The 27,837-nt window shown below is 43.3% G+C and overlaps 2 protein-coding genes across 3 annotated transcripts in view; one reads left to right on the top strand and one right to left on the bottom strand.

Annotated features, from left to right (window-relative positions):
- Positions 1–7,881, top strand: part of ME3 (malic enzyme 3) — a 292,535-nt gene extending 284,654 nt beyond the window's left edge. For both annotated transcript variants that reach the window (XM_073662033.1, XM_073662034.1), the window contains exons 13-15: positions 363–536; positions 795–893; positions 2,241–7,881. In XM_073662033.1, coding sequence (XP_073518134.1) covers positions 363–536; positions 795–893; positions 2,241–2,402 — 435 coding nt within the window. In that variant the 3' untranslated portion in view covers positions 2,403–7,881. The remainder of the gene's footprint in view (positions 1–362; positions 537–794; positions 894–2,240) is intronic.
- An 8,607-nt stretch (positions 7,882–16,488) lies between these two features.
- The window catches only part of CCDC81 (coiled-coil domain containing 81), a 67,829-nt gene continuing 56,480 nt past the window's right edge, over positions 16,489–27,837 (bottom strand). Inside the window, exons 10-16 of the mRNA XM_073662030.1 lie at positions 26,356–26,502; positions 25,061–25,168; positions 21,992–22,161; positions 18,739–18,817; positions 18,243–18,469; positions 17,225–17,350; positions 16,489–16,771 (exon numbers count right to left, since the gene is read on the bottom strand). Coding sequence (XP_073518131.1) covers positions 16,633–16,771; positions 17,225–17,350; positions 18,243–18,469; positions 18,739–18,817; positions 21,992–22,161; positions 25,061–25,168; positions 26,356–26,502 — 996 coding nt within the window. The 3' untranslated portion in view covers positions 16,489–16,632. The remainder of the gene's footprint in view (positions 16,772–17,224; positions 17,351–18,242; positions 18,470–18,738; positions 18,818–21,991; positions 22,162–25,060; positions 25,169–26,355; positions 26,503–27,837) is intronic.

Below are 27,837 nucleotides of genomic sequence, written 5' to 3'. Positions count from 1 at the left end.
GAACACATAGACATTCTAGGTAGGAGCTAGAGGAACACACAGACATTCTACTGCAAGTTTTACTGAAATGACAATTACAGTTCTCCATAGAACATTATGAGCACTAACCGTCATATCCTATCTCCGTAATGGAAAAGTCTGTATTTACTGAAGACAGTGAATTGACACTTTTGAGAAAGAGTGATCAGTTCAGGAAGTGAAAGAAGCAGATTTCTCAAGAGATATTACAAAGTTTCTTATTTTCATGAGTATTATTGATTTATGAAAATAAATGAATAAAGTGACAGTTGATTTTTAAGCTAACTACTGTTTTTCTTCATGTGGATAATGATCTTTACAAATATTTGTCTTCCTTGTACCAGGGCCGTGGAATTTTTGCCAGTGGAAGCCCATTCTCTAAGGTGACTCTTCCAAACGGCCAGACCTTCTACCCAGGTCAAGGAAATAACGCTTATGTCTTTCCCGGTGTGGCTCTGGGGGTCATCGCATGTGGCGTTCGACACATCTCTGAGGACATCTTCCTGACCACGGCAGAGGTGCGTATTTCTAGCCTTGATTAGAAGTAAAGCTCCACCTCTAGCGGCAGTGTAACGTGTTCTAACTTTACTTTGTTCACTTTTTGAGTGTGTCTGCGTGGAAACTGTCAACAAGCTGCTGTTGACGGATCTTGTTTTGGATTTTGCAACTACCAAGCTCGATAGCACATGAATAATAATCTGACGATTATACGTACTACTAACTTCTCTTTTATCTAATATTTATCTAAATACAGCACTAACTGTGTCTCCTCTTAGGCTATTGCAGAAGATGTGACTGCAGAAAATCTAGCGGAGGGCAGACTGTATCCTCCACTAAGTACCATCAGGGAAGTGTCCTTCAAAATTGCTGTGAGGGTAAGTGTCTCCGGTCCCGTCATGGTTCTTTCCTTGATTATGAGTAAAGTTCTTGAGTTGTCGGCTTCTTTTAAGTAGTTATAAATTCTGTTGGGCTGTTTCTTAACCCCTTCATGCAGGAGCGATTTTTGTTTTGTTTTGTTTTTTTTGCTCTTTCATTTTTCCTCCCCTTCTGCCAAAAGCTGTTATTTTTTTTATTTTTATGTCCACATTGCCACACGAGGGCTTGTTTTTTTGCAGGACGAGTTGTAGTTTTTAAATAACACTTCTCATTCTATCAAGGAATGTAGTGAAAAATTTGAAAAAAAGTGGGGCGAAATAGTGAAAAAAAAAAAAAAAAACAGCAATTTTGCCTCTGTTTTTTGAGGTTCAGTTTTATAGCTGTTAACTGATTGGTATGAATTATTTGGTAACATAATTCTCTAGGTCAGTACTATTGCGGCGATATCAAATTTTATGTATTTTTTTTTATTTTACTGCTTTTAAAAAAAAAATTGGTTTGTGTCGTGATAACTTTTTTATTTTTCCATTAATGGAGTTTTGTGAGGACTTGTTTTTTTTATGTCAGGAGCTGTAGTTTTTATTGATTCCATTTTGGGGTAGATATGATATTGATATTTTGATCACTTTATACTGCAATTTTTGGGGAACTGCGGTGATCAAAAAACTGCAGTTATGGCATTTCTAGTTACGGTATTTTTCTTTACAGGGTTTATTGTATGGATTAATTAATATTGCTTTTTGATATAGATCAGAATTTTATAGACACAGTGATACCAAATTATTTGCTTTTTTTTATTTTTGAACTTTTACATTTTGTGTAATATTTTTGCTTTTCTACTTTATTTTTTAGTCCACCTAGCTGACTGTAAACTGTGATTGTACCACTTACTACAATGCAACAGCACTGCGATGTACAGAAGAAATGACTTATCTCCTGTGCCAATTTTACAGATTTTCTGTTTATCCCATATCTTAAAAGTACAAAATAACGAGGTATTAAAATGTCATATAAACCCCAAAATGTTACTAATGAAAACTACAACTTGCCTTGCATAAACAAAGTCACATACAGCTCGATCGATGGAAAAAATAAAAATGTTATGGGTCTTTGAATAGACACAAAAAGAAATTATTTTTATTGTGCAAAATAGGGTAAAACATAAAAAAAATCCTATAAATTTGTATTGCGTCATTGTCATTTATACTGCACAATATATTCTATAAAAGCGAAACCCAACAAAATCAGTTGTGGAGATTCAATGCAATGTTTCTGTAAAGTGGATGAAGGCTCCTCACCGTCTATAATCGTTTCTATAACCATTGTTCTTCTTACCATCTTCTTAGATCGTGGACTATGCATACAAGAATAATTTGGCTTCCTGGTATCCAGAACCCCAGGACAAGGAGGCATTTGTGAAGTCCCTAGTCTACAGCCCGGACTACGACTCCTTCACCATAGACAATTACCTGTGGCCGGAGAATGCCATGGAGATACAAGACGTGTAGTCTTGTTGGGCGTTGTAATGTCGGACTTTCGAAACGCTCCACTGGGAGGTCACCAAGAAACAAGCTCAGATCAAAGCTTCCCATAATCCATAAATCATGAAGGAACCGGCACGTGGAATACTATGAATGTAATATTAGCTTAGCATTACCGGATCAGTGGGTTTTATAAGAATCCATCACGGCGAACAACATATTTAATAATTTTTCCCCACCATGACAAAACGGGAACCAACCCTAGTCTTAGGATTTGGACTTTTGGGCCATTACCCTTGCCACCATTACCCTACGATTACCATTACCCTACGATTACCACCATGTTGGCATTGACATATGACACCAGCGTGGGTAAAGACTCCAATATACCAGTCTTCAGACCAGATTTGCTACCCATGAAGTGAGCAGTGTCACTGATTTTTCTTTTTTTACTCAAAATGTGCATTGGTGGCATACTTATACTGACCATTGAGGTCTGGCGTGAAAGGGCCATGATGCATTTGGTACCACTCTCAACCAGGCTGTGTTTTAAGAATGGTAGCATAGTCCCAATACAGGGTCTTTCCTTAGGGATCCACAGGATAAAGGTCTGATCACCTTTATTGAGAGCCCGCTGCTGTGACCCCCAAAAGTCACTAGAACAAGTGTCCCAAACAGGTCCGTCTCCTGTTAAAAACAGTCACCTTGGGCTCTTCTTCATTGTCGATCTTTTTCGTTCTAAGAGCTCTTCTTAATTACAGATCTACTACGAAGTCCGGCCACAGGCTGAGCAGTTGTACAAATATGGCCGACACGGGGGACTTAAAAAGGCTTCAAAATGTAAATGTTGTCGACCTATTTTGTTTGCTAATGCCCGAGTACAGGTCGCGATATCCAGACCAGTCACAGATCTCCTGACCTGAACGCCTGAATACAGGCCGCAATATTTGGACCGGTCACAGGTCTCCTGACCCGAACAACTGAATACAGGCCGCGATATTCGGACAGGTCACAGGTCTGCTGACCCGAATGCCTGAGTACAGGCCACGATATCCAGACCGGTCACTGGTCTGCTGACCCGAACGCCTGAATACTGGCCACGATATGCAGACCGGTCACAGGTCTCCTGACCCAAACGCCCAAGTGCAGGCCGCGATATCCGGATCGGTCACAGGTCTACTGACCCGAACGCCTGAGTTCAGGCCACGATATCGGGACCGGTCACAGGTCTACTGACCTGATCGCCCGAGTACAGGCCACGCTATCCAGACCGGTCACTGGTCTGCTGACCCGAACACCTGAATACTGGCCACGATATGCAGACCGGTCACAGGTCTCCTGACCCGAACGCCCAAGTGCAGGCTGCGATATCCGGACCGGTCACAGGTCTACTGACCCGAACGCCTGAGTACAGGCCACGATATCTGGACTGGTCACAGGTCTCCTGACCCGAACGCCTGAGTGCAGGCTGCAATATCCGGACCGGTCACAGGTCTACTGACCCGAACGCCTGAGTGCAGGCCACGATATGCAGACCGGTCACAGGTCTCCTGACCCGAACGCCCAAGTGCAGGCTGCGATATCCGGACCGGTCACAGGTCTACTGACCCGAACGCCTGAGTACAGGCCCGCGATATCTGGACTGGTCACAGGTCTCCTGACCCGAACGCCTGAGTGCAGGCTGCAATATCCGGACTGGTCACAGGTCTCCTGACGCGAACGCCTGAGTGCAGGCCACGATATCCCAACCGGTCAAAGGTCTCCTGACCCGAACGCCTGAGTGCAGGCCGCGATATCCGGACCGGTCACAGGTCTCCTGGCCCAAATGTAGGCTGCAATATCCAGGCCAGTCATAGGTCTCCTGAAGTTGAGTTAGTCCGGACATCACAGTGTGCATACTGACTGTGAGAGTCAGCTGTGTGAATCCGGTCTACGGAAAAATCAGGCTTCATCCATAATTGGTGGGAACGAAAATCAAAATGGCTGGGCCACTGCTCATTATTGTATTCAGCCCATATGATATGTTTTCCCGTTCATCAGGCAAAAGGTACCACTTCATGGTAAACAAAACCTACATTAAAAAACAGAAACAACAAGTCTGCTTTTCAATGCTGGAGCCACCAACAAAATGGCAGCTCCCATTCTATGCCGATAAAGCTTATAATATGTTGATGATGGTCAAGAACAGTTTGAACCCAACAAAATGAGTCTCGGGAACAATATTCTGCCGACATATAGGATAACTTTGGGCTCTATGTCAAATGACAGAAAACATGTGAGGAGAAAAACTAGGCCTCGTAACCAGGCAGAGAGCGGCCGTGTTACCCATAGCAACCAATGCAGCTTTCATAAACACAAAGTGGAATCGGACTGGTTGCTATGGACAACAAGGTTTTTAGTCAAAGATTCTCCCTCAAAATTAATAGTTTTATTTTTATTTTTTTAATTATCTCTTCGCCATTCTTCTGTGTTACTTCAATGTTTAAAGGTTAGAAAAACATGGCTGCTTCCTTCCAGTACTATTCCTGTACATGGGTCCTGTATAGTGTTTCAGCTCATCTCCACTGAAATGAATGGGGCTGACCTAAAGTACCACACCCGACCTGTGATCATGAGTGGCGCTGTTATGATTTTTCCAATTCTAGACAACTCTTCAGCAGCTCTAGGCCGACCCTACAGGAGGTCATAGACTATAGATGTTGTCCCGTACAGATCACCCCCAAGTCATTTACTGACGTGTTAAGTTTTTGTGGGGTAGCGGTGGGGATTCATGGCCGCCAGACACTTTTATCGCCTCTTATCAATTGGGTAAAAGTTGAATCTGTGGTATCTGTGTTGTTCGCTGGACTCTTGTCTTTTGTCTGTGGCCAGTTTTACCCGACACTTATTATCTTCTGTTTTGTACATTAGATGCAGTCTTTCCAAATTTCTAACTGTGTACGAAGTATTAGTCATTTCCTTATTATTGGGGTTCGGTGACCATACATCAATGGAGGACCCCACATTGAAGTATGTGAGTTTTGTCCTCATTCTTCTTCGTCTTCACCCCAAAAATGAGATTTTCATCTGTTGGAAGATATAGGCGATTGGTGTAAAGTACTTTGTGCGCATAACCCTGGCCTTAGGCTCCGCCTCTCCACCAGCTTTAAGCTCCGCCTCTAATCTGTGCAGACTACTTGAGATTCCTTAAAGGGGTTCTCCAGGAAAGTAAAAAAATATAAAGAGAGAAAATATCATTATGAATAAATTCCTAAGTAACTTTTATTATGAAATCACATTTGTCTAGGGAGGTAATCACTACAGTAAATTAAAATGGCCGCCGTCTTATTACACTGACAGAAACCTGTACTAGAATGAGAGGTGCTTGTGAGCATGTGCAGTAGGATGGTCCACCCATCCAATCATGTGTATGAAGGTGTATTACTAGAGATACCAGGGGTGCTCAGGTAAGAAGAGGCTGCTCACACTCCTGTCCACCCTGTCTATCTGATCTAATACTAGAAATACCAGGGGTACTGAGGTAAGAGGAGACTGCTCACACTGCTGTCCACCCTGTCTATCTGATCTAATACTGGAGATACAAGGGGTGCTGAGGTAAGAAGAGGTTGCTCACACTGCTGTCCACCCTGAGTATCTGATCTAGTACTGGAGATACCAGGGGTGCTGATGTAAGAATAGGTCACTCACTCTGCTGTCCACCCAGTATGTATGATCTAAGACTGGAGATATCAGGGGTGCGGAGATAAGAAGAAGCTGCTCACTGTGCTGTCCACCCAGTATGTATGATCTAAGACTGGAGATATCAGGGGTGCTGAGGTAAGAAGAGTCTGCTCACACTGCTGTCCACCCTGTTTTTCTGATCTAATACTTGAGATACCAGGGATGCTGAGGTAAGAAGAGGCTGCTCACACTGCTGTTCACCCTGCCTTTTTGATCCAATACTGGAGATGTCAGGGGTTCTGTGGTCAGAAGAGGCTATTCACACTGCCATTCACCAGGGTCTTGAGGTAAGAAGAGGTTGCTCACACTGCTGTCCACCCTGTGTATCTGATCTAGTATTGGAGATACCAGGGGTGCTGATGTAAGAATAGGCCACTCACACTGCTGTCCATCCTGTTTTTCTGATCTAATACTTGAGATACCAGGGATGCTGAGGTAAGAAGAGGCTGCTCACACTGCTGTTCACCCTGCCTTTTTGATCCAGTACTGGAGATGTCAGGGGTTCTGTGGTCAGAAGAGGCTATTCACACTGCCGTTCACCAGGGTCTTGAGGTAAGAAGAGGTTGCTCACACTGCTGTCCACCCTGTGTATCTGATCTAGTATTGGAGATACCAGGGGTGCTGATGTAAGAATAGGCCACTCACACTGCTGTCCACCCAGTATGTATGATCTAAGACTGGAGATATCAGGGGTGCTGAGGTAAGAAGAGGTTGTTCACACTGCTGTCCACCCTGTTTTTCTGACCTAATACTGAAGATACCAGTGGTGCTGAAGTAAGAAGAGGCTGCTCACACTGCTATTCACCATATCTATCTGATCTAATACTGGAGATATCAGTGGTGGTGATGTAAGAAGAGAATGCTCACACTGCTGTCCAACTTGTTTATCTGATGGTTGGACAGCAGTGTGAACCGCCTCTTCTTACATCCACACCCCCTGGTATGTCCAGTATTAGATCAGATAGACAGGGTGGACAGCAGTGTGAGCAGCCTCTTCTTACCTAGGCACCCATGGTATGTCAGGTATTACATCAGATAGATAAAGTGGACAGCAGTGTGAGCAGCCTCTTCTTACCTGGGCACCCCTGGTATCTCCAGGATGAGATCAGACAGACATGGTGGAGAGCAGTGTGAGTGGCCACTTCTTACCTGGGCACCCCTGGTATATCCAGTATTAGATCAGATAGATAGGGTGGACAGCAGGGTGAGCAGCCTCATCTTACCTCAGCACTACTGGTATCTCCAGTATTAGATTATAATATTCTTCCACCTTCCAATACATGAAGGGAGGGGATAGATCTCCTACTGCACATGCTCACAAACACTTGTCCGATCATTCTAGGATAGGTTTCTCTTAGTGTAACAAGGCAGCGGCCATTTTCCTTCTATAGTGATTACCTCCCTAGCCAAAACGAATGCGATTTGCTAAATAAAGATGCTTACACATTTACTGATAATGACATTTCCTTTAGATATTTATTTTTTTCTGTTCTCAGAGAACCCCTTTAATCCAATGTCAGGATTCTTAGCCCTTGTGATGGTAACGTGTATATGCACTGACTTCCTATGTGACCGAATGTTTCTGTGATACTCGGACCACCGGGAAACTTTTATACTTGTAACTCCTTTTAAAATAAACCTGCTTCTTTTAGATGACTCTCTGTGCGGCGTCTGAGACCTTATGTCTCCGTCACTGATGTCTTTTTGTGGTTTTATATTTTGCCTCTGATACATTTACAGCAAGTTGTTCCTGTATAATGCTTTTTATATAAACTTGCTAAAAATACTTTTCCGGCTGGCGTTTACATGTTAGCCCGAGGGATAGATTAAGGCTTCAGGCATTCGCTATAGAAGCCCTATATATAAATTTTTATGGGACATGTAGCAGGATCTTGTATGTCGCACCAGTAGGACCCACATGCACTTCTTGCGCAGGGGGACTTTGCTGAAAGAGGTTGGACAATAATCGAAGTTTGCTAATTATTAAGTTAATTAAATGACAATGCAGCCATCCTATTTAGATGCTATATTCAGGGGCGTGCACTGAGGAGGGACGGCCCCAGAGGAAAATAAAAAAGGTGTCTATCCTCTAAGCCCTTGCAAACCAGTTCTTCAGTTGCGACTTAAAGGGCGCTCATCTTACCAATTTCGAAAACTCTACTTCGTGAGATTGGTGGTCTACGGAAGAACAGGTCTGATCTCCTCAAAGTGTCGCCTAAGTACAGGAAACTGGGGGTACTACCCAAACTGGCTGAAGACCGCCGCACAAAGCAGATATTAGGCTTGAGGTAGATCTCGAGAATCCATTAATCCTTTCCCATGTCCACTCAGCAGCTCAACCAGTCCATAGTGCTGTCATTTGAAGTAAAGCATTCGGAGGATTAGACTTGGTACTGGTAGCAGAGCTGCAGTTTGTTACAATGTGTCGGTGAAGGTGAGAGTACTTGGCGCCACTTCAGAGATTTGTGAAAGTGTTCAGCTCAGAAAGGATTTCCGGGAGTCATAGCACGAATGCGCAGCTGAACATCTTTTCGAGTGTTTGTTAGTGTCGTATAACACGGATGAGTGCTCTCTGACATTTTAACATTTTATCGGATAGCTCTCGCCCCAATATTTTACTATGAGGCCGTGCAGATCCACAATTTTTTTTTCTCATGCTGATTTGGCATGCTGCGAGTGCCTCCGATCAGACCAAGCGAACCCATACAAGTCTACAGGTGCAAGTGAAACATCGGACTGCCCTCGGATGTACGTGTGCAGACTATGGAGAAGATGGAGAAATTAAGCTGTCCATCTTCTCACCTGTGCTGCGATTCGACTATCCTATCACACTAAGGTGACTGAAGGCCCCGTCACACTAAGCGACGCTACAGCGATCCCGACAACGATACGACCTGTCACGGATCGTTGCTGCGTCGCTATGTGGTCGCTGGTGAGATGTCAAACAGTCAGATCTTCCCAACGACGCAGAAGCGATGCAGCGACCCGTAACGATCTGTATAACGATGCACGCCTATGTGTTTCTGTGTCTGAGTCGTCATCAAGGTCGTTGGTAAGGTGTCAAACACACCGATGCATGCTACCCAGCAGGGCTTCAACGATCAAAGAAATGTCCAGACCATTCCGACACGACCAGCGATCTCACAGCAGGGGCCTGGTCGCTGCTAAGTGTTAAACGTAGCAAGATCGCTACTGAGGTCGCTGTTGCGTCACTAAACTTGTGACTCAGCAGCGATCTCGCTAGCGATCTCGCTTAGTGTGACGGGGGCTTGAGTTTGAGCGGAGTGTCATTTGCATAATCGGCCCCGATTCTCTAGCTAGAAAGAATATACGACAGTGTGAACAAGAATGGAGATGACAATGCACATTCTCAACCACTGCCCCATTCATTCCCTATGTGACTGCTGAGCTCTGCACTTGGCTTTTTTGGGCAGCCCTGATAGCGAATTAATGGAGCGGTGGTAAGCATGAGCACTGCTCCATTCTGAAATAAGTGCCACTGATCAGTGGGCCCCTTGGCTGTTCAGCTCCCACCGATCTATAACTTATCACCTATCCCGTGTGTAGGTGAAAACTTTTTAAAAAATGGAAAACCCCTTTAACACCAGCCAAACCCATACCCTCTTAAAATGTACACATTATGGCAGCACCCATCTGATGTGGACACAAAGTGTGGGATTCATCAAGTCTGGTGTTTAAAATCCCTGGAGTCCCTGGAGTTCACGTATACGTGTGGCCATATCATGAGGTCACTCAATACATAGTAACATAGTTAGTAAAGCTGAATAAAGACTTGCGTCCATCAAGTTCGACCTGTTAGTTCTGTAATTGCTAAAGTTGATCCAGAGGAGGGCAAAAACCCCAAATGATTTAGCCAATCTTCACCTGAGGAAAAATTCCCTCCCGACTCTGAAACCAGCAGTCAGAATAAATCCCTGTATCAACCTACTATTTTATTCTATTTTTAAGTACCGTATATTCCGGCGTATAAGACGACTTTTGAAGACTGAAAAATCTTCTGTCTAGTCTGGGGTCGTCTTATACGCCGGTAATGCTTTTGAACTTTCAGAAATTGACATGCGGGGATACTCTGGGGGTGTTAATAAGCTGCCGTGGCCGTATCCCTGCCATGTCGGAGTTAATATAAGGTGGAGGGAGTTAAAATACGGCGGCGGTAGGTCCAGACAGTCAGCGCTTCTGTGCTGAAACTGACACATCGCTGCGTATTCCCAGCTCCGGACACAGCGCAGGGCTTCTGTGCCGACAGCTTTCACTTGTCACAGAAGCGCTGCGCTGTGTCCGGAGCTGGGAAGTTCGCATCGCTTCTGTGACAATATATGAAAAGCCGGCAATTCAGCAGCGGCATAAGCCGGCACCCGACAATTTAGAATAGAAAGAATAGAGCTTCACACATAGATTAGATAGATAGAAACATGTCAGTCACATATATATGAAGTACAGTGACAGTGTTGCTTACTGTACTTGTCATTTAGTGTAAAGGATTTATTAAAACAAATAATAGTGTTTTCATGCACCGTCTCTTTAAAAAAGCCGGCCGGCAATTCAGCAGCGGTACCCGACAATTTAGAACAGACAGAATAGAGCTTCACACATAGATTAGATAGATAGAAACATGTCAGTCACATATATATGAAGTACAGTGACAGTGTTGGTTACTGTACTTGTCATCTAGTGTTAAAATAAAGGATTTATTTAAAAAAAAATTGGCGTGGGGTTCCCCTTAATTTTAGGCTCTAGCGGAGGTTAAGCAGACAGCTGGGGCAAATGTTTGAAGCCTGGGAAGGGGGTAATACCCACGGAGCTTCCCAGGCTACTAATATCAGCCCCCAGCTGAATACCTAGCCTTTACTAGCTATTAAAATGGGGGACCCCCCAAAAAAAATGACGTGGGGTCCCCCCTAATTTAATAGCTAGCACAGGCTAGGCAGACAGCTGGGGGCTGATATTAATAGCCCAGGAAGGGAGCCATGAATATTGGCCCCCTCCCAGGCTAGAAACACCAGCCGTCAGCCGCCCCAGAAATGGAGCATCCATAGGATGCGCCAATTCTGGCACTTAGCCTCGCTCTTCCATGCTGCCCTGTAGCGGTGGCAGTGGGGTAATAGGGCTGGGGTTGATGTCAGCTTATAATGCCAGCTGACATCAAGCCCAGGTTAGTAATGGAGAGGCGTCTATAAGACACCCCCATTACTAACCCCATAGTAAAAGTTAAAAACAACACAAACACCCAGAATAAAGTCCTTTAATTGAAATAAAGACACAATTCTTTATTGTTCTAAATTAAACCATACTTACCATCACGCCCATTCCAGCTGAAGCCAACGATCTCCTGCAATAAAAGAAAAATAATAAACCAACATCATCCTTACCTTTCCATGGTTCCCACGACAGCTTCAGCTCTGCTACATCGAGATGACAGGCTGGACCGCAGCAGAACGCTGCCATCCAGCCTGTCATCCCGCAGACACTGAGAAGCGCAGGCATGCTTGCGCTCTGCAGTGTCTGGCTGTGACGGCATCCAGATGAGCCGACAATGAACTCAGCTCACCTCCTGGACGTCCGTCACTGACAGCGTGGGAAACTTCTACTGCGCATGCGGGGAGCAGGAGAATTTTCCCACGCTGTCAGTGACGTGCATGAGGTGAGCCGAGTTCATTGGACATGATCTCGGCTCATCTGGATGCCGTCACAGTCAGACACTGAGGAGCACAAGCATGTCTGCGCTTCTCAGTGTCTGCCGCATGGCAAGCTGGATGGCAGCGTTCTGCTGTGGTCCAGCCTGTCATGTGAATGTAGCAGAGCTGGACCGGTCCTGGGAACCATGGAGAGGTAAGGATGAGGTTGCTTTATTATTTTACTTTTATTGCAGGAGATCGTTGGCTTCAGCTGGAATGGGCGTGATGGTAAGTATGGTTTAATTTAGAACATTAAAAAATTGTGTCTTTATTTCAATTAAAGGACTTTATTCTGGGTGTTGTGTTTTTTTTAATTACTTTACTAGAAATTCATGGTGGTCATGTCTAATATTGGCGTGACCCCATGAATTTCGGGCTTAGGGCCAGCTGATAATGCCAAGCTGGCCTTAACCCCTTTATTACCCAGTGAGCCACCGCACCAGGGCCCTGGATGAGTTGGGTACAGCGCCAGAAGATGGCGCTTCTATGAACGCGCCATTTTCCGGGGTGGCTGTGGACTGCAATTTGCAGCGGGGGGGGCAGAAAGCTTGGGTCTCCCTGCGCTGCAGATTCCAGCCCCCAGCTGCCTAGTTGTACCTGGCTGGACACAAAAATAGGGCGAAGCCCCACGTCTTTTTTTTTTAATTATTTCATGAAATAATTTTAAAAAAAAAGGGCTTCCCTATATTGTTGTGTCCGGCCAGGTACAAATAGGCAGCTGGTGGTTGGGGGCAGCCCGTTCCTGCCTGCTGTACCTGGCTGGACACAAAAATATGGCGAAGCCCACGTCAACATTTTTGGGAAAAATTAATTACAAAATTAATAATAATTTAGGGACTGCATCTTTATTAACCCCTCAATTGTCATTTAGTGTTAAAATAAAGGATTTTTTAAAAAGAAAATTGGCGTGGGATCCACCATCATTATAGTCTCTAGCGGAGGTTAAGCAGACGGCTGGGGCAGATGTTTGAAGTCTGGGAAGGGGGTAATACCCACGGAGCTTCCCAGGCTACTAATATCAGCCCCCAGCTGAATACCTAGCCTATTAGAATGGGGGACCCCCCCAAAAAATGACGTGGGGTCCCCCCTATTTTAATATGTTTATGAGTGACAGTTTTCCTGCTATATACCTGCATGTCATAAGAATTTAAATTAAAAAAAGGACAATGTTAAATTCAAATCTGTTTTTTTTTTATTTTTACCGGTGTTTGGTATGCGTTGGAAAAGGGGTAGTCTTATACGGTGAATATATCCTAAACTCTATATTTTAACAGGAAAGTAGGGGGGTCGTCTTATACACCAGGTCGTCTTATACGCCGGAATATACGGTATATGCAGAAATCTGCCTGGTATCTAGAAATGCATCCAGTCCCCGCTTGAACTGGTTTAGTGAATCCGACATTACCGTCTCCTCACTCAGTGAATTCCATATTCTCACTGCTCTTACCGTAAAGAACCCCTTCCTATGCTGGTGCTGAAACCTTTTCTCTTCCAGTCTTAGTGAATGCCCTCTTGTTACCGTAATATCCCTCCTTTTGAACAAATCCCGGGCAAGGTCTCTATACTGTCCCCTAACATATTTGTACACATTTATTATGTCCCCCCTCAACCTTCTCTTTTCCAGGCTGAATAGTCCTAGTTTTGCCAACCTCTCTGGGTATTGCAGTCCCTCCATTCCCCTTATTAATTTTGTTGCCCTCCTTTGTACCTTTTCAAGCTCGTTTATATCCTTTCTATATATTGGGGCCCATAACTGAGCACAGTATTCCAAGTGTGGTCTGACCAGTGCTTTGTACAGTGGAAGAACAATGTTCTCATCCTTTGCAGCTATACCTCTTCTGATACATCCCATTACCCTGTTTGCCCTTACAGCAGCGGCCTGACTTTGGGCACTCCAATTTAGTTTGCTATCAATCAAGATGCCCAAGTCCTTCTCCATCTCTGAATTCCCCAATGATTTCCCATTCAGTGAGTACTGGGGACTTCCATTTTTCCTTCCCATATGTATGACCTTACATTTCTCCTCGTTAAACCTCATTTGCCATTTAATGCTCCACCTACCCAGCTTATCCAAATCCCTCTGTAGGTCTGCACTGTCCTCTTTTGTATTAATTGTTTTACATAACTTTGTGTCATCTGCAAATATTGATATTTTACTATTTATCCCGTTGACTATGTCGTTAATAAAGATATTAAATAACATTGGGCCTAGTACAGACCCCTGTGGTACCCCACTAGTGACGCTTACCCAATCTGAGTATATTCCATTTATAACCACCCTCTGCCTTCTATCCTTTAGCCAGTTAGCTACCCACTTGCAGACATTTTCCCCCAGCCCCATCATTCTCATTTTGTATACCAACCTATTATGTGGCACGCTATCGAACGCTTTTGAGAAGTCGAGATACACGACATCCACTGGTTCCCCCTGATCTACTCGAGAGCTAACCTCCTCGTAGAAGTCAATCAGGTTTGTTTGGCAGGAGCGATTCCTCATGAATCCATGTTGGTTCGGGGTTAATAGATTATTAGCATCAAGATGCTCCATGATTGCCTCATTAATAAAGCCTTCAAAAATTTTGCCCACAACAGACGTCAGAGTCACCGGCCGATAGTTTCCGGCGTCACTTTTCGCTCCCTTTTTGAATATTGGCACTACATTCGCCTGTCGCCAATCAAGTGGCACAGACCCAGTCTCAACAGAGTCCTTAAATATAAGATATAACGGTCTGTCTATCACATTACTTAGTTCCCTTAGTACCCGTGGGTGTATGCCATCAGGTCCAGGTGATTTGTTTATTTTAATGTTACTGAGGCGTTTCTGTACCCCAGCTTGGGTTAGATTTGTCATACTCAGTGGAGGATTAAGTTTGTCACTTCTCATTTCGCCTGTTAGTTATTTTTCCTTTGTGAAAGTTGACGAAAAAAATTTATTTAATAGATTAGCTTTATCCTCATCTTTCTCTATGATTTTGCCTTCATCACTTTTTATCGGTCCAATATTATTCGATTTAATCCTTTTACTATTTATATACGTAAAGAACAGTTTGGGATTTGATCTACTTTCCCTAGCAATACGTCTCTCTGTTTCCTCCTTTGCTATTTTTATTTGTTTTTTGCAGGTTCTCGTTTTTTCCTTGTAACACATTAGTGCCTCCTTACTGTTTTCCTGTTTTAATCTCTTGAATGCCTCTTTTTTGCTATTTAACGCCCCTTTTACGTTCTTATTCAACCATATTGGTTTCCTCTTATTTCGGGCCCTTTTATTCCCATACGGTATATACCTCTCGCACTGAGTATTCAGAATTCTTTTGAAGGTTTCCCATTTACTATTCGTATTTCCTTGATTAAGAACTTTGTCCCAGTCTATAAGTTGAAGGTTTTCTTTCAGCTGATCAAACTTCGCCCTCCTAAAGTTTAATGTTTTTGTTGTTCCCTTATTGATAACCCTACTGAAGGGCATTTTGAAATTGATAATATTATGGTCGCTATTACCTAGGTGCCCCCCTATCTGTACCTCAGTTATTCTATCAGGCCTATTAGTCAATATTAAGTCCAACACGGCCTTCCCTCTCGTTGGTTCCTGCACTAGTTGGGAGAGATAATTATCCTTGATATTTGTCAAGAATATTTGTCAATGCCCAATATTGAACAACTAAAAATGTTCTAGTGCCCGGTCCACGTTTTAGACATTTAGGTTCAATAAACTACTGTTATAAGGTGGAAACACACAGATTGAGCTGGAGTTTGAGTTGGTATACATGCAACATATAAACGCATGTTCACATTAGCCATTAAACAGACAAAAGGTACAAGAAACAAAATGAGCATAAACCCCGCTGTAACTAAAAGAGTAAAAAGCAAAAGTGCATTTAAATAACATAGGGTTCTTAGTAACACTGTTTTTGATCAACAAAAAATATAAAAGCCATCCCACTGCGACAAGGTGACCCTATTCTGGACAGTTCTACACTGACTAATATTAAAACCTTACCATGTGTCAGAAGTTACCTGTGCGAATAAGGGCAGACAAAGGACTGGGTCCTGAACTCTGGACACCTCAGCCTTTTAAATGTAATGTCCTGCTCAAGGAAGGGAGGCCATGTCCCAACTTGAACAAAATGCAAAAATCCAAGAAAAAACACACAAAATGAGCTGGAGTTTGAGTTGGTATAAATGCAACATATAAACGCATGTTCACATTAGCCATTAAACAGACAAAACCTACAAGAAACAAAAAGTGCATAAAACCTGCTGTAACTAAATAAGTAAAAAGCAAAAGGCTGAGGTGTCCAGAGTTCGGGACCCAGTCCTTTGTCTGTCCTTATTCACACAGATCTCTTCTGGCAAATGGTAAGGTTTTAATATTAGACAGTGTAGGACCGTCCCGAACAGGGTCACCTTGTCGTGGTGGGATGGCTTTTATACTTTTTTTGATCAAAACAGTGTTACTAAGAACCCTATGTTATTTAAACGCACTTTTGCTTTTTACTTATTTAGTTACAACAGGGTTTATGCTCGTTTTGTCTGTTATAAAGTGTAGTAAAGTTAATCCTGTGTTAATGAATAGGAGGGCTAATTGGATTTCTCTCTAGTTTTCCTCTGAAAGGACTAATCTGCCTTCAGAAGCACAATGTCTTTGGTGCCGCTGTAGATCTCATTAATTACATTTATTCTTGGCGCAGCCAGAGAAGAAGTTGTTGGACGGACGTGTCTTTTTATTTGGGTTTTATCATTGACTATAATTAGTATGCAGACTCCCATCATTGTAAATAACTACAACCGCACAAAGCACAGTCACAAGTGTGGCTCCCTGGGAGAATCCAGACAGGAGGAAGGCATCAAACCATGAGCCGGGATCCGGGGATATATCTGGACTCGCACCACACGTTGGTCTCTCCGCAGTTGGACGTGCGTCTCTTACATTGGAAGCAGCGACGGTACTTCTCAAACTGATCTAGAAGAAGCTCCCCCCGCGCCCTGGATGGAATAAGAAGACAGCTTACAACAGTGAGGTAGGGGTGTACCCTGAAGCTCCTGGTACCCCAATGCTTTTTGGACTCCTCGTGTAAAATGTGCAGCTTAACCGCATCATGTACATATAGATATCCTCAGAGAGAATTCAACGTGGGAACTTCCCCTTAAAGGGTTCGTCTCATCTTCTTTCTTCAGGAGCGCACTACTCCCCAGCCTCCCAGCTCCATCCTTACCGGGGGGGCTGTGCGCTCCTGAAGATTGACAGTCCGCTTCTGCAGCATGAGAGAAGCGCAGGGGCGCTGAATCACTGGATCTAGTCAGCTTAAGAGCAGGTCCTGCAAGCGGTGGCCACTCCTTGACTAGGTGACCGGCCACTCTTAGACCGCAGGATGGCAGTGAGACCCGGCGTATTCTCTGCTGATGAAGAGGAGGAGACGGCACCGCTGCCGCACTTACTGCATGTAGAGCTCCTCTTTGTGTTCCTTCTGTCTCTTTATTTCTGAGCTCCTCGTCCAGTCTTCCTGTAACACCTTCTGTAATCTGTGAATCTTCCCAAACTCCGCCGCTCGATCTGACAACAACCTGTGGCAGATGTGTAAGAAACGAGAGCGATGTTAGGGGGATTTCTACCCCTTCTGCCTATCAACTATGTAGGTACAAGACAGGATTACCGCCCACTCACTGCCTGGAAATGAAGAAAGTACATAAGGTACTGATTGCCCTTCTCATGCTGTTGGCACAGACAGTATTACCTCCCTTTCTCATCCTGTAATTGCTGTTGGCACAGATAGTATTACCTCCCTTTCTCATCCTGTAAATGATGTTGGCACAGATAGTATTGCCTCCTTCCCTCTGTAAATGATGCAAATACAAATAGTACTGTGTGCCTATCCCCCCATATTAATAAAGTGGATACAGATAGTGCTGCACTCCTTTCTCACCCTGATAATACTGCAGGCTCAGAAAATATTACCTCCCTTACTAACCCTGTAATTGCTGTAGGTGCAGAAAGTATTACCTCCTGGCCTCAAACTATAAATTATGGAGGTACAGATAGTACTATCTCCCTGTATCTCCATGTAAATTATTCTGGTACAGATAACCCTGCTTTCCTTACTCATTCTGTAATTGCTGTCGGCACAGATAGTATTACCTCCCTTTCTCACCCTGTAAATGCTGTAAGCACAGATAGTATTACCTCCCTTTCTCACCTTGTAAATGTTGAAGACCCAGATAGTATTACCTCCCTTTCTCACTCTTTAAACACTTTAGGCACAGATCGTACTACCTCCTTGGCTCTGCCTATAAATTATTCAGGTACAAGTAGTACGGTCTCCTGTCTCTCTTTGTAAATGATGCAGGTACAAATAATCCTGCTTCCCTTGCTCACTGTGGAAATGCTGTAGGCACACATGGTACACCTGCCCTGCCTCCCTGCCTGATCTCTCTCTGTACACATTACTTCTGTATATACCGTTCTTTTGCGCGCTGTAACATGTCGGCTTCCTTCCTCTGCTGCACCAGGTCGTTCAGCACGGCCAGGCGTTTCCTTTCCGCTGCGGCTTGTAGCTGGTGCTGGTACACCTCCTGTGCCCGACGCTTCCTGTCCACCAATTTATCATTGGTCATATCATTCTGGCCAAATACTGGTTCTGCGTCCTCCGTCGCAGGTGGCAAAGCAAAACCAGGCTTAATTTTCACCTACATCAATAGCAAATAGGGATTTTATTAACGTAAAAGAAAGGACAACATGGGAGTGTAGAAAGGAAGTGCCAGGGCCGGCTTCATGGGAATGGTGGGAAATTAAGGGTCAAATCCATTGAAGTATATGAGGTTTAGCTGCAATACCACACACAGCCTGACGACATGAGTGGCGCTGTTTATGGAAGTTCTGCTAGCTTGGAGGATCTGAAGTCATGAGTGAGGGAGTAATGGATGTAGGCCTAGCCATATCCAATTTAGAGGCTTACCTGTGTGTCCAGGGCGTCTTTGTAGCACACAACCTGTTCAGCTTTCTCCCTTAAATATTTAGACCTCTGAGCGGCCAACCTAGAAGGAGACATAAACCAAGGTGAGTGACTACTAACAGTCAGGCCAAAGACCTCACTGACCACTAAGCAGGTATTACGTCTCTGGATATAAATCACTGACAGGAAGCAGAGATCTTAAAAATAAAACACAAAATCGCTGAACATTTTCTGCTATATTTGTATAGAAATAGGAAACAAAAATGCAATGGATTCCACGCTGTGTATTCGCTTGCTGATAGAATCTTATCAGCAGCAACTGTCACCTCCTATGCAGAGTGGAGGAGGGAGGAGCTAGAGACCCTCCTCCTTCTCCATAGAGTCTTATAGGCACCAACTGTCACCTCCTATGCAGAGTGGAGGAGGGAGGAGCTAGAGACCCTCCTCCTTCTCCATAGAGTCTTATAGGCACCAACTGTCACCTCCTATGCAGAGTGGAGGAGGGAGGAGCTATAGATCCTCCTCCTTCTCCATAGAGTCTTATAGGCACCAACTGTTTCCTCCTATGTAGGGTGGAGGAGGGAGGAGCTAGAGATCCTCCTCCTTCTCCATAGAGTCTTATAGGCACCAACTGTCACCTCCTATGCAGAGTGGAGGAGGGAGGAGCTAGAGATCCTCCTCCTGCTCCATAGAGTCTTATAGGCACCAACTGTTACATCCTATGCAGAGTGGAGGAGGGAGGAGCTAGAGATCCTCCTCCTTCTCCATAGAGTCTAAGCACCAAATGGCATCTCCTATTTAGAGGGGAGGAGCTAGAGATTCTCCTCCTCCATTGAGTCTAATAGGCACCAACTCTCTCATCCTATGAAAGGGAGGAGCTAGAGCTCATCCTCCTCCATAGAGTCTTATAGGCACCAACTGTTTCCTCCTATGTAGAGTGGAGGAGGGAGGAGCTAGAGATCCTCCTCCTTCTCCATAGTCTTATAAGCACCAACTGGCATCTCCTATTTAGAGGGGAGGAGCTAGAGATTCTCCTCCATTGAGTCTAATAGGCACCAACTCTCTTATCCTATGAAAGGGAGGAGCTAGAGCTCCTCCTCCTCCATAGAGTCTTATAGGCACCAACTGGCATCTCTTGTCTTAGTAATACAACATTCTGTTTTCACTGAATACAGAATCGAGAATTTTTAAAGCGAAAGATCAGTCCAGCAGGAGATTTCTCTGATAAGATATATTACAAAGTTTCTTATTTTCACTTGTACTATTGATTCATAATGTAATAATTAAATCAATGGTTATTCTTAAAGGAATGGTCCAAAACTAATATTGATTTTCATCCTAAATGTCTTTCTATTTATTTTAATAATATAATAGTTTTTCAAATATGGTTTAATTAAAAAGTGCCTACCATTCCCTTTCTAGTCTAACTGCTTTATTTTTACCTTTTTCAGTTTTGATGGTGCTTCGTTCGTTTGAGAATCCCCAGTACATACTGGGATACTCAAATGTAACGTCATCAGGGGCAGAGGCTGTGGTCACTGGCACAGCCTATGTCCCACCCTGAAACAAAGCATCATCAGTGATGTCTGTTTCAGGGGCTGGCAAGAACCTACTGTACTGATCTTGCATCGGTTGTCGATTCCAACGGATACTCAGTACAAGCTCCTTTCTTACTGTGCAATATTCTTAGCAATGGACAGTGACAGTGCGCTCCCTCGTTGGCTCTAATTAGAAGTGACGAGCTAACAACAGGGCACACTGTCAGTGCGCATTGTAATGAGAGAACGAGCGAGCAGAGACCAGCCTAAAACAGATGCTGCTTTTGTCAGCGGGGCTGATCTCTGCTCTCCGCCTTCTTGTTTTCCAATGTGCACTGACTGTGCGCTCTGTTGCCAGATCTTTGCTTCTAATTAGAACCGATGAGGGAGCACACTGTCACTGTGCACTGAGAAGAATATTGCACATAAAAAAGGGAGCTTGTACTGAGCATATCTTGGAATTGACAGCTGAGGCATGCTCAGTACAGGAGGGACTAGCTTCGCCCTGAAACGGACATTGTTGATGATGCTTTGTTTCAGGGTGGGGGCAGAGGCTCTGGCAGTGACTGCAGCTTTTGCCCCCTGATAACGTCCCTTTTGAGTATTCCATCATGCACTGGGGTTTCACAAACGAAGCGTCATCAAAACAAAAATAGGTAAAAAAAAATAAAACAGTTTGATTAGAGAGGGATGGGTGGGGACTTTTTAATTAAACCATATTAGAAAAACTATTATATTATTAAAATAAAAAGAAAATAAAAATCAACATTGGTTTCGGACCTTCCCTCTCAAGATTGCCAGCAGTAAATTCAGAGCCTCTGTATAATATACTGTAGTGTGGTGTTTCTCAGTGCACATACTGCCATCTAGTGGTAGATTTCATTAAAGCAATTAAAAGTTTTGTCAAAACTTTAAATTGTGCATTTTAGCATTTGAACATCAATCTAGAAGCTATATAATGTACGGAACCATATAATATATAGTTTATAATATCTAATAATATGGCTTCTATAATGCTGAGTAATTTTTCTTTTCTAATCTTGACCAGATCTTGGGTTACATCACGTTGTTTAGTCCGTTCTCCACCAGAGCTGGATTCAGAATTCTGCTAGTTCCTCCTCGGTCGTATTCCCGTCAACTTTTAATCAGTATTTATATAGAAGGCAATAAGGGTAACTGTACGTAAGTAACTTTTCAGAATAAGCTGTTCTGTGAACATGAGGAATAACACTATTTCTGGCCATTTTCACCAGTTTTCGCCTTTGCAGGCTCCAGCTCTTAATCTGCTATTGACTCTGAGCTACTGGGAGGAGACTGTCTGCCATGAAGTCACAGTCACATACAGAGAGTGTGATTCCTGCTCTCCATTCCTTAGCACATAGAGAGAAGCAACAAAAGATTGGAGGGATCAGTGTAGATGTGAATCCAGCTCTGGGGTGAGGGAAAAGACTTGTTAGAAAGCTCAGCACGATCTTTCCATGTCTCCCTTTGCATGTTTCCTCACTACTCCTCCCCCATAGAGCTGTCCGTCTCATTTTGAGCAGCATGGAGTTGAGCTATTTTTTCCCAGAGTGGATGATGATTTGGTGGTTTGGTGCAATGTGTTGTGATGTCATGATGTGTTGTCTACGGTTTTACACAGGACTGCATTATTAGAGCTCCGCCATACTGTACACCAATTACATGTATAGACATAGAAACTGTAAAATAGACAGTACTCTTCTGCAAGCTGCACTTGCTCGAGCCTGGCCAGTAAGTCCTGGTCCTGCTTCTCCTTCACTTCTTTGCCTCTTCTGTCGGCCATCTGCTTAGTCAGCGACTGGTAGTACTGCTCTTGTTTTATTAAAGCTGGAGGGGTCAGTGGCCTTCTCTGGAAAATGTAGGATCTCTGCAAGACGGAATATTGATCATTTAAAGCCATTGTACACTTTTACTAACATTTATTTTTTTGGCAAAGCATCAAAAACAAAGCAAACAGTCTTCATTAAAAACATACCGTATTGTCTACAGCCCCAATGCAGATCAGTGTGTCTCTATAGTTGCAGACTACAACACAACCTTTTACGTTGTCTCATCCTGCAGTCACACTGACAGCCATCTGCCCGCTACTTTTTCATTAACTACCAAATGCAAGTTAATAAGACCCCAAGGACAAGGGATGCAGGAACTTTTCTCCATGTTATCACCCCTCTTACCAATCTCATGCTGTCAGGAACTTTTCTCCATGTTGTTATCACCCCTCTTACCAATCCCATGTTGTCAGGAACTTTTCTTCATGTTATCACCCCTCTTACCAATCCCATGCGGACAGGAACTTTTCTTCATGTTATCGCCTCTCTTACCAATCCCATGCTGTCAGGAACTTTTCTCCATGTTATCACCCCTCTTACCAATCCCATGCTGTCAGGAACTTTTCTTCATGTTATCGCCTCTCTTACCAATCCCATGCTGTCAGGAACTTTTCTTCACTTTTCTTCATTTTATTGCCTATTTTACTAAACTCATTCTGTCAGGAACTCTTTTTCATTTTATTGCCCATTTTACTAAACCCATGCAACCAGGAATTTTTCTTCATGTTATCGCCCTTTTACCAATCTCATGCTGTCAGAAACTTTTCTTCATGCTATCACCCATTTTAATAATCCCATGCTGTCCGGAAATTTTCTTCATGTTATCACCTCTCTTACAAATCCCATGCAGTTAGGAACTTTTCTTCATGTTATCACCCCTCTTGTACTCTCTCGGATTTAGAATAGGGGTATTTTTAAACGTACTAATATTTATTACATATATTTATTTTACTAAATGAGTGAGAATACAAGTGTCTAATTACACCCAGCGTCTAATTACACCCTGCATCTAATCTGAACATTTGTCGACTCTGTGACCTTTAGGCTGGATTCAGACGGGTGTATTTCATGGACTGCAACGCTGGCGAATCTTCTGCCCCAAAACTATCGTCTCATAGGCACATATGAGGTTGTAAGTTTAGGTCGGGAGACTGAGAAATATGTTCGTATGACCCCGGAGTTACTGGTATCGGGATCATGGAGATTTTTGTTCTCTTCACTTCTGGTGATTTTATAAATATATGTGCATGTTGTTGAAGACATAAGAGTCTTATATGTTCTCTGTACACCTTGAACCTTTATTTTTAGGAGGAGCTGTACACTTAGGTTATGTTCACAAGGAGCTTTTTAATGTGGGGGTATTTCTGGCAGAAAAATCCATTTCTCAAAACCACTGTTAAAAGAGAGGTTGTTTTTGGTGCGTCTTTTATGCTGCTTTGAATCATAGAATCATAGAATCATAGAATGGTAGAGTTGGAAGGGACCTCCTGGGTCATCTGGTCCAACCCCCTGCTCAAAGCAGGATTCACTAGATCATCTCAGACAGATGTCTGTCCAGCCTCTGTTTGAAGACGTCCATTGAAGGGGAACTCACCACCTCTCGTGGCAGCCTGTTCCACTCATTAATCACCCTAACTGTCAAAAAGATTTTTCTAATATCTAATCTGTCTCCTCCCATTTAGTTTCATCCCATTGCTTCTAGTCTTTCCTTGTGCAAATGAGAATAAAGATGATCCTTCTACAATGTGACAGCCCTTGACATATTTGTAGACAGCTATTAAGTCTCCTCTCAGTCTTCTTTTTTGCAAGCTAAACATACCCAAATCCTGCAACCGTTCCTCATAGGACATGGTTTGCAGACCAGTCACCATTCTGGTCGCTCTTCTCTGAACTTGCTCCAGTTTGTCTATGTCTTTTTTAAAATGTGGTGCCCAAAACTGTACACAGTATTCCAGATGAGGTCTGACCAAAGAGGAGTAAAGACCGATAATGACTTCACGTGATCTAGACTGTATGCTTCTGTTAATACATCCCAGAATTGTATTTGCCTTTTTTGCTGCTGCATCACACTGTTGACTCATGTTCAGTCTATGATCTATTAGTATACCTAAGTCTTTTTCACATGTACTGTTGCTTAGCTCTATCCCTCCCATTCTGTATATGCTTTTTTCATTTTTATTGCCCAGATGTAGTACTTTGCATTTTTCCCTGTTAAAAACCATTCTGTTGGTTGCTGCCCACTGCTCCAGTTTATTTAGGTCTTTTTGAATCCTCTCTCTCTCTTCTCTAGTATTAGCTATCCCTCCTAGCTTTGTGTCATCAGCAAATTTAATCAGTTTATCCTCAATTCCTTCATCTAAATCATTGATAAAGATGTTGAACAATACAGCAGATGCGGTTTTTCATGTGTTTGTAAAGATAATATAAATTGTAGCAATAGAGCATGATTTTATGTTTTTGACCATCAAAAACCGTGTTAAAAGCCACATAAAAAATGTGATTTACACAGGGGAATCGCGACATGCACTATAGGAGCTTCTTGAATGTCATGTGAAGCTTGTTGAAACTGATTGCTTTTCTTTTTAATGTGGATTTTGGCGTGAAAGCTGCATAACACATCTCTCAGACGCTACTTCAGTTAGTCCGTAATCTTATATTTTTATGCAAATGTTTACAAAATGTTCAATTGTTAAAGCGCCCAACACTGCGCAGAGCGAAATATTCACAATGTGAAACCCGGCAGCACAAGTGATCAGCGGCCTGCAGCTCCGCCGGTGACTGGAAGAAAACAATGAACAGAGTGGGAACAGCACAGCCCTGCTCCCAAAGCAGCTGACGTTACAAGGTCTACAGCTCCGCTCCTAATCACTAGATCATTAATATCACAAGCCTGGACAGCCCATTTACAGATGACTTCACATTTATTAAAGCTCTTACATAAAACTCAGTGCTCCGAGCATTCTGCCCATTCCTGATGGCCTCTGCTACGCCTCTGTTGTACGCTGCATCTTTCTCTCTCTGTTCTCGATTCACCTGAACTTGTGCCTAATAAAAAGGTAAGAGAAACACAGTTTATTAGCAGAATTAATATACACAAAGTTAAACTAATTCTTACATTTATTACATTACTTACCTTGAGTTTCATCCTGTATTATACTCCAGAGCTGCACTCACTATTCTGCTGGTGCAGTCACTGTGTACATACATTACATTACTGATCCTGAGTTACATCCTGTATTATACTCCAGAGCTGCACTCACTATTCTGCTGGTGGAGTCACTGTGTACATACATTACATTACTGATCCTGCACTGATCCTGAGTTACATCCTGTATTATACTCCAGAGCTGCACTCACTATTCTGCTGGTGCAGTCACTGTGTACATACATTACATTACTGATCCTGTACTGATCCTGAGTTACATCCTGTATTATACTCCAGAGCTGCACTCACTATTCTGCTGGTGGAGTCACTGTGTACATACATTACATTACTGATCCTGCACTGATCCTGAGTTACATCCTGTATTATACTCCAGAGCTGCACTCACTATTCTGCTGGTGGAGTCACTGTGTACATACATTACATTACTGATCCTGTACTGATCCTGAGTTACATCCTGTATTATACTCCAGAGCTGCACTCACTATTCTGCTGGTGCAGTCACTGTGTACATACATTACATTACTGATCCTGTACTGATCCTGAGTTACATCCTGTATTATACTCCAGAGCAGCACTCACTATTCTGCTGGTGCAGTCACTGTGTACATACATTACATTACTGATCCTGTACTGATCCTGAGTTACATCCTGTATTATACCCCAGAGCTGCACTCACTATTCTGCTGGTGCAGTCACTTTGTACATACATTACATGACTGATCCTGAGTTACCTCCTGTATTATACTCCAGAGCTGCACTCACTATTCTGCTGGTGCAGTCACTGTATACATACATTACATTACTGATCCTGAGTTACATCCTGTATTATACTCCAGAGCTGCACTTACTATTCTGCTGGTACAGTCACTGTGTACATACATTACATTACTGATCCTGAGTAACATCCTGTATTATACCCCAGAGCTGCACTCACTATTCTGTATGTTAAGGACAATTTTATTCCATTAGCTACATTAAGTTATTTCTTCCTTCCTGGTTTTCCCTCCAGGGGAGCTGACGGTAGATGTATATGTCCTGTATCGTATATACATATTACGGACGTTACCTTGGCCCGCAGTATGGCCTCCTGGTCCCTCATGTGCTGGTAGTGCTGCAGTACCCGCTCTTCTTCCCTCTCCCGCTGCTTCCTCTCTTCTGTATAATACACAGGGATGTTCTTCTGGGCGCGCTGCAGGCACAGGTAGCAGAGTTCCTATAGAGAAACACAGAAAGCATTGGCGATGGTTTTGGGAATGCTACATGCTCATGATGGCCATATCTGTTAGGGGGTGAAGAAGGCTTCAGGGCACCAAAGAAAGTCCAGCAAGTGTCAGGACCGTCTCCTAAAGAGGATTCAGCTCCAGAATTAGTGTAACACCGGTGCAGAGCTTGCCCAGGAGCGGCAGCAGGCACTGATAAGAAAGGGTCATCATTCAGGATTTGGCTAGAAGCCGACATCCAGCCGCTGGGTAGAAGGGCAGGAGTCTGGAGAAATAAGGGGCAACACTGGGAATATTGAGGCTTTATATAAACCTGTTGCATTTGTCAATAAAAGTTTACAAACTTCTGAAATGTTGTTAATTGTATTTCAGCGACCATAGAAACATCCGAGTAAAAGATCTAAAAACACTGAAGAAGCAAAATGTGTGAAAACCAAACTTTTGGCCACAACTGTAGACCAAGGGATGTTAGATGATATTACTAACTGTTAAACCACCCTAGGCTCACCGGGATACTATTATTACCCTAAAATCTACTGAAGACAACTAGGTGTAATACATATTATTACTAAGCCTTTCCCCGCTCTAGACCCCCAGGGATAAGACATACTACCGCTAACATTTTATCCCCCCTAGACTCCGTGGGAGAATACATACAGTGAAGGAAATAATTATTTGATCCCTTGTTGTTTTTGTAAGTTTGCCCACTGACAAAGACATGATCAGTCTATAATTTTAAGGGTAGGTTAATTTTAACATTGAGAGATAGAATATCCCCCAAAAAATCAAGAAAATCACATTGTATATATTAGATAATTTTTTTTGCATTTTGCAGTGAGAAATAAGTATTTGATCCCTCTGGCAAACAACACTTAATACTTGGTGGCAAAACCCTTCTTGGCAAGCACAGCAGTCAGACGTTTTTTGTAGTTGATGATGAGGATTGTGCACATGTCAGGAGGAGTTTTGGTCCACTCCTCTTTGCAGATCATCTCTAAATCATTAAGATTTCAGGCTGTCGCTTGGCAACTTAGAGCTTCAACTCCCTCCATAAGTTTTCTATGGGATTAAGGTCTGGAGACTGGCTAGGCCACTCCATGACCTTACTGTGCTTCTTTTTGAGCCACTCCTTTGTTGCCTTGGCTGTATGTTTTGGGTCATTGTCTTGCTTGAAGACCCAGCCATGACCCATTTTTAATGTCCTGGCAGAGGGAAGGAGGTTGTCACTCAGGATTTTACGGTACATGGCTCCATCCATTCTCCCATTGATGCAGTGAAGTAGTCCTGTGCCCTTAGCAGAGAAACCCCCCCAAAACATAATGTTTCCA

This window comes from Phyllobates terribilis, unplaced genomic scaffold, assembly GCF_046119375.1.
Source record: "Phyllobates terribilis strain yellow unplaced genomic scaffold, ASM4611937v1 Scaffold_2__4_contigs__length_985480577, whole genome shotgun sequence".
Taxonomy (NCBI): domain Eukaryota; kingdom Metazoa; phylum Chordata; class Amphibia; order Anura; family Dendrobatidae; genus Phyllobates; species Phyllobates terribilis.
The sequence above is the reverse complement of the archived record's forward strand: the minus strand, read 5'-3'. Positions and strand labels throughout refer to the sequence as shown.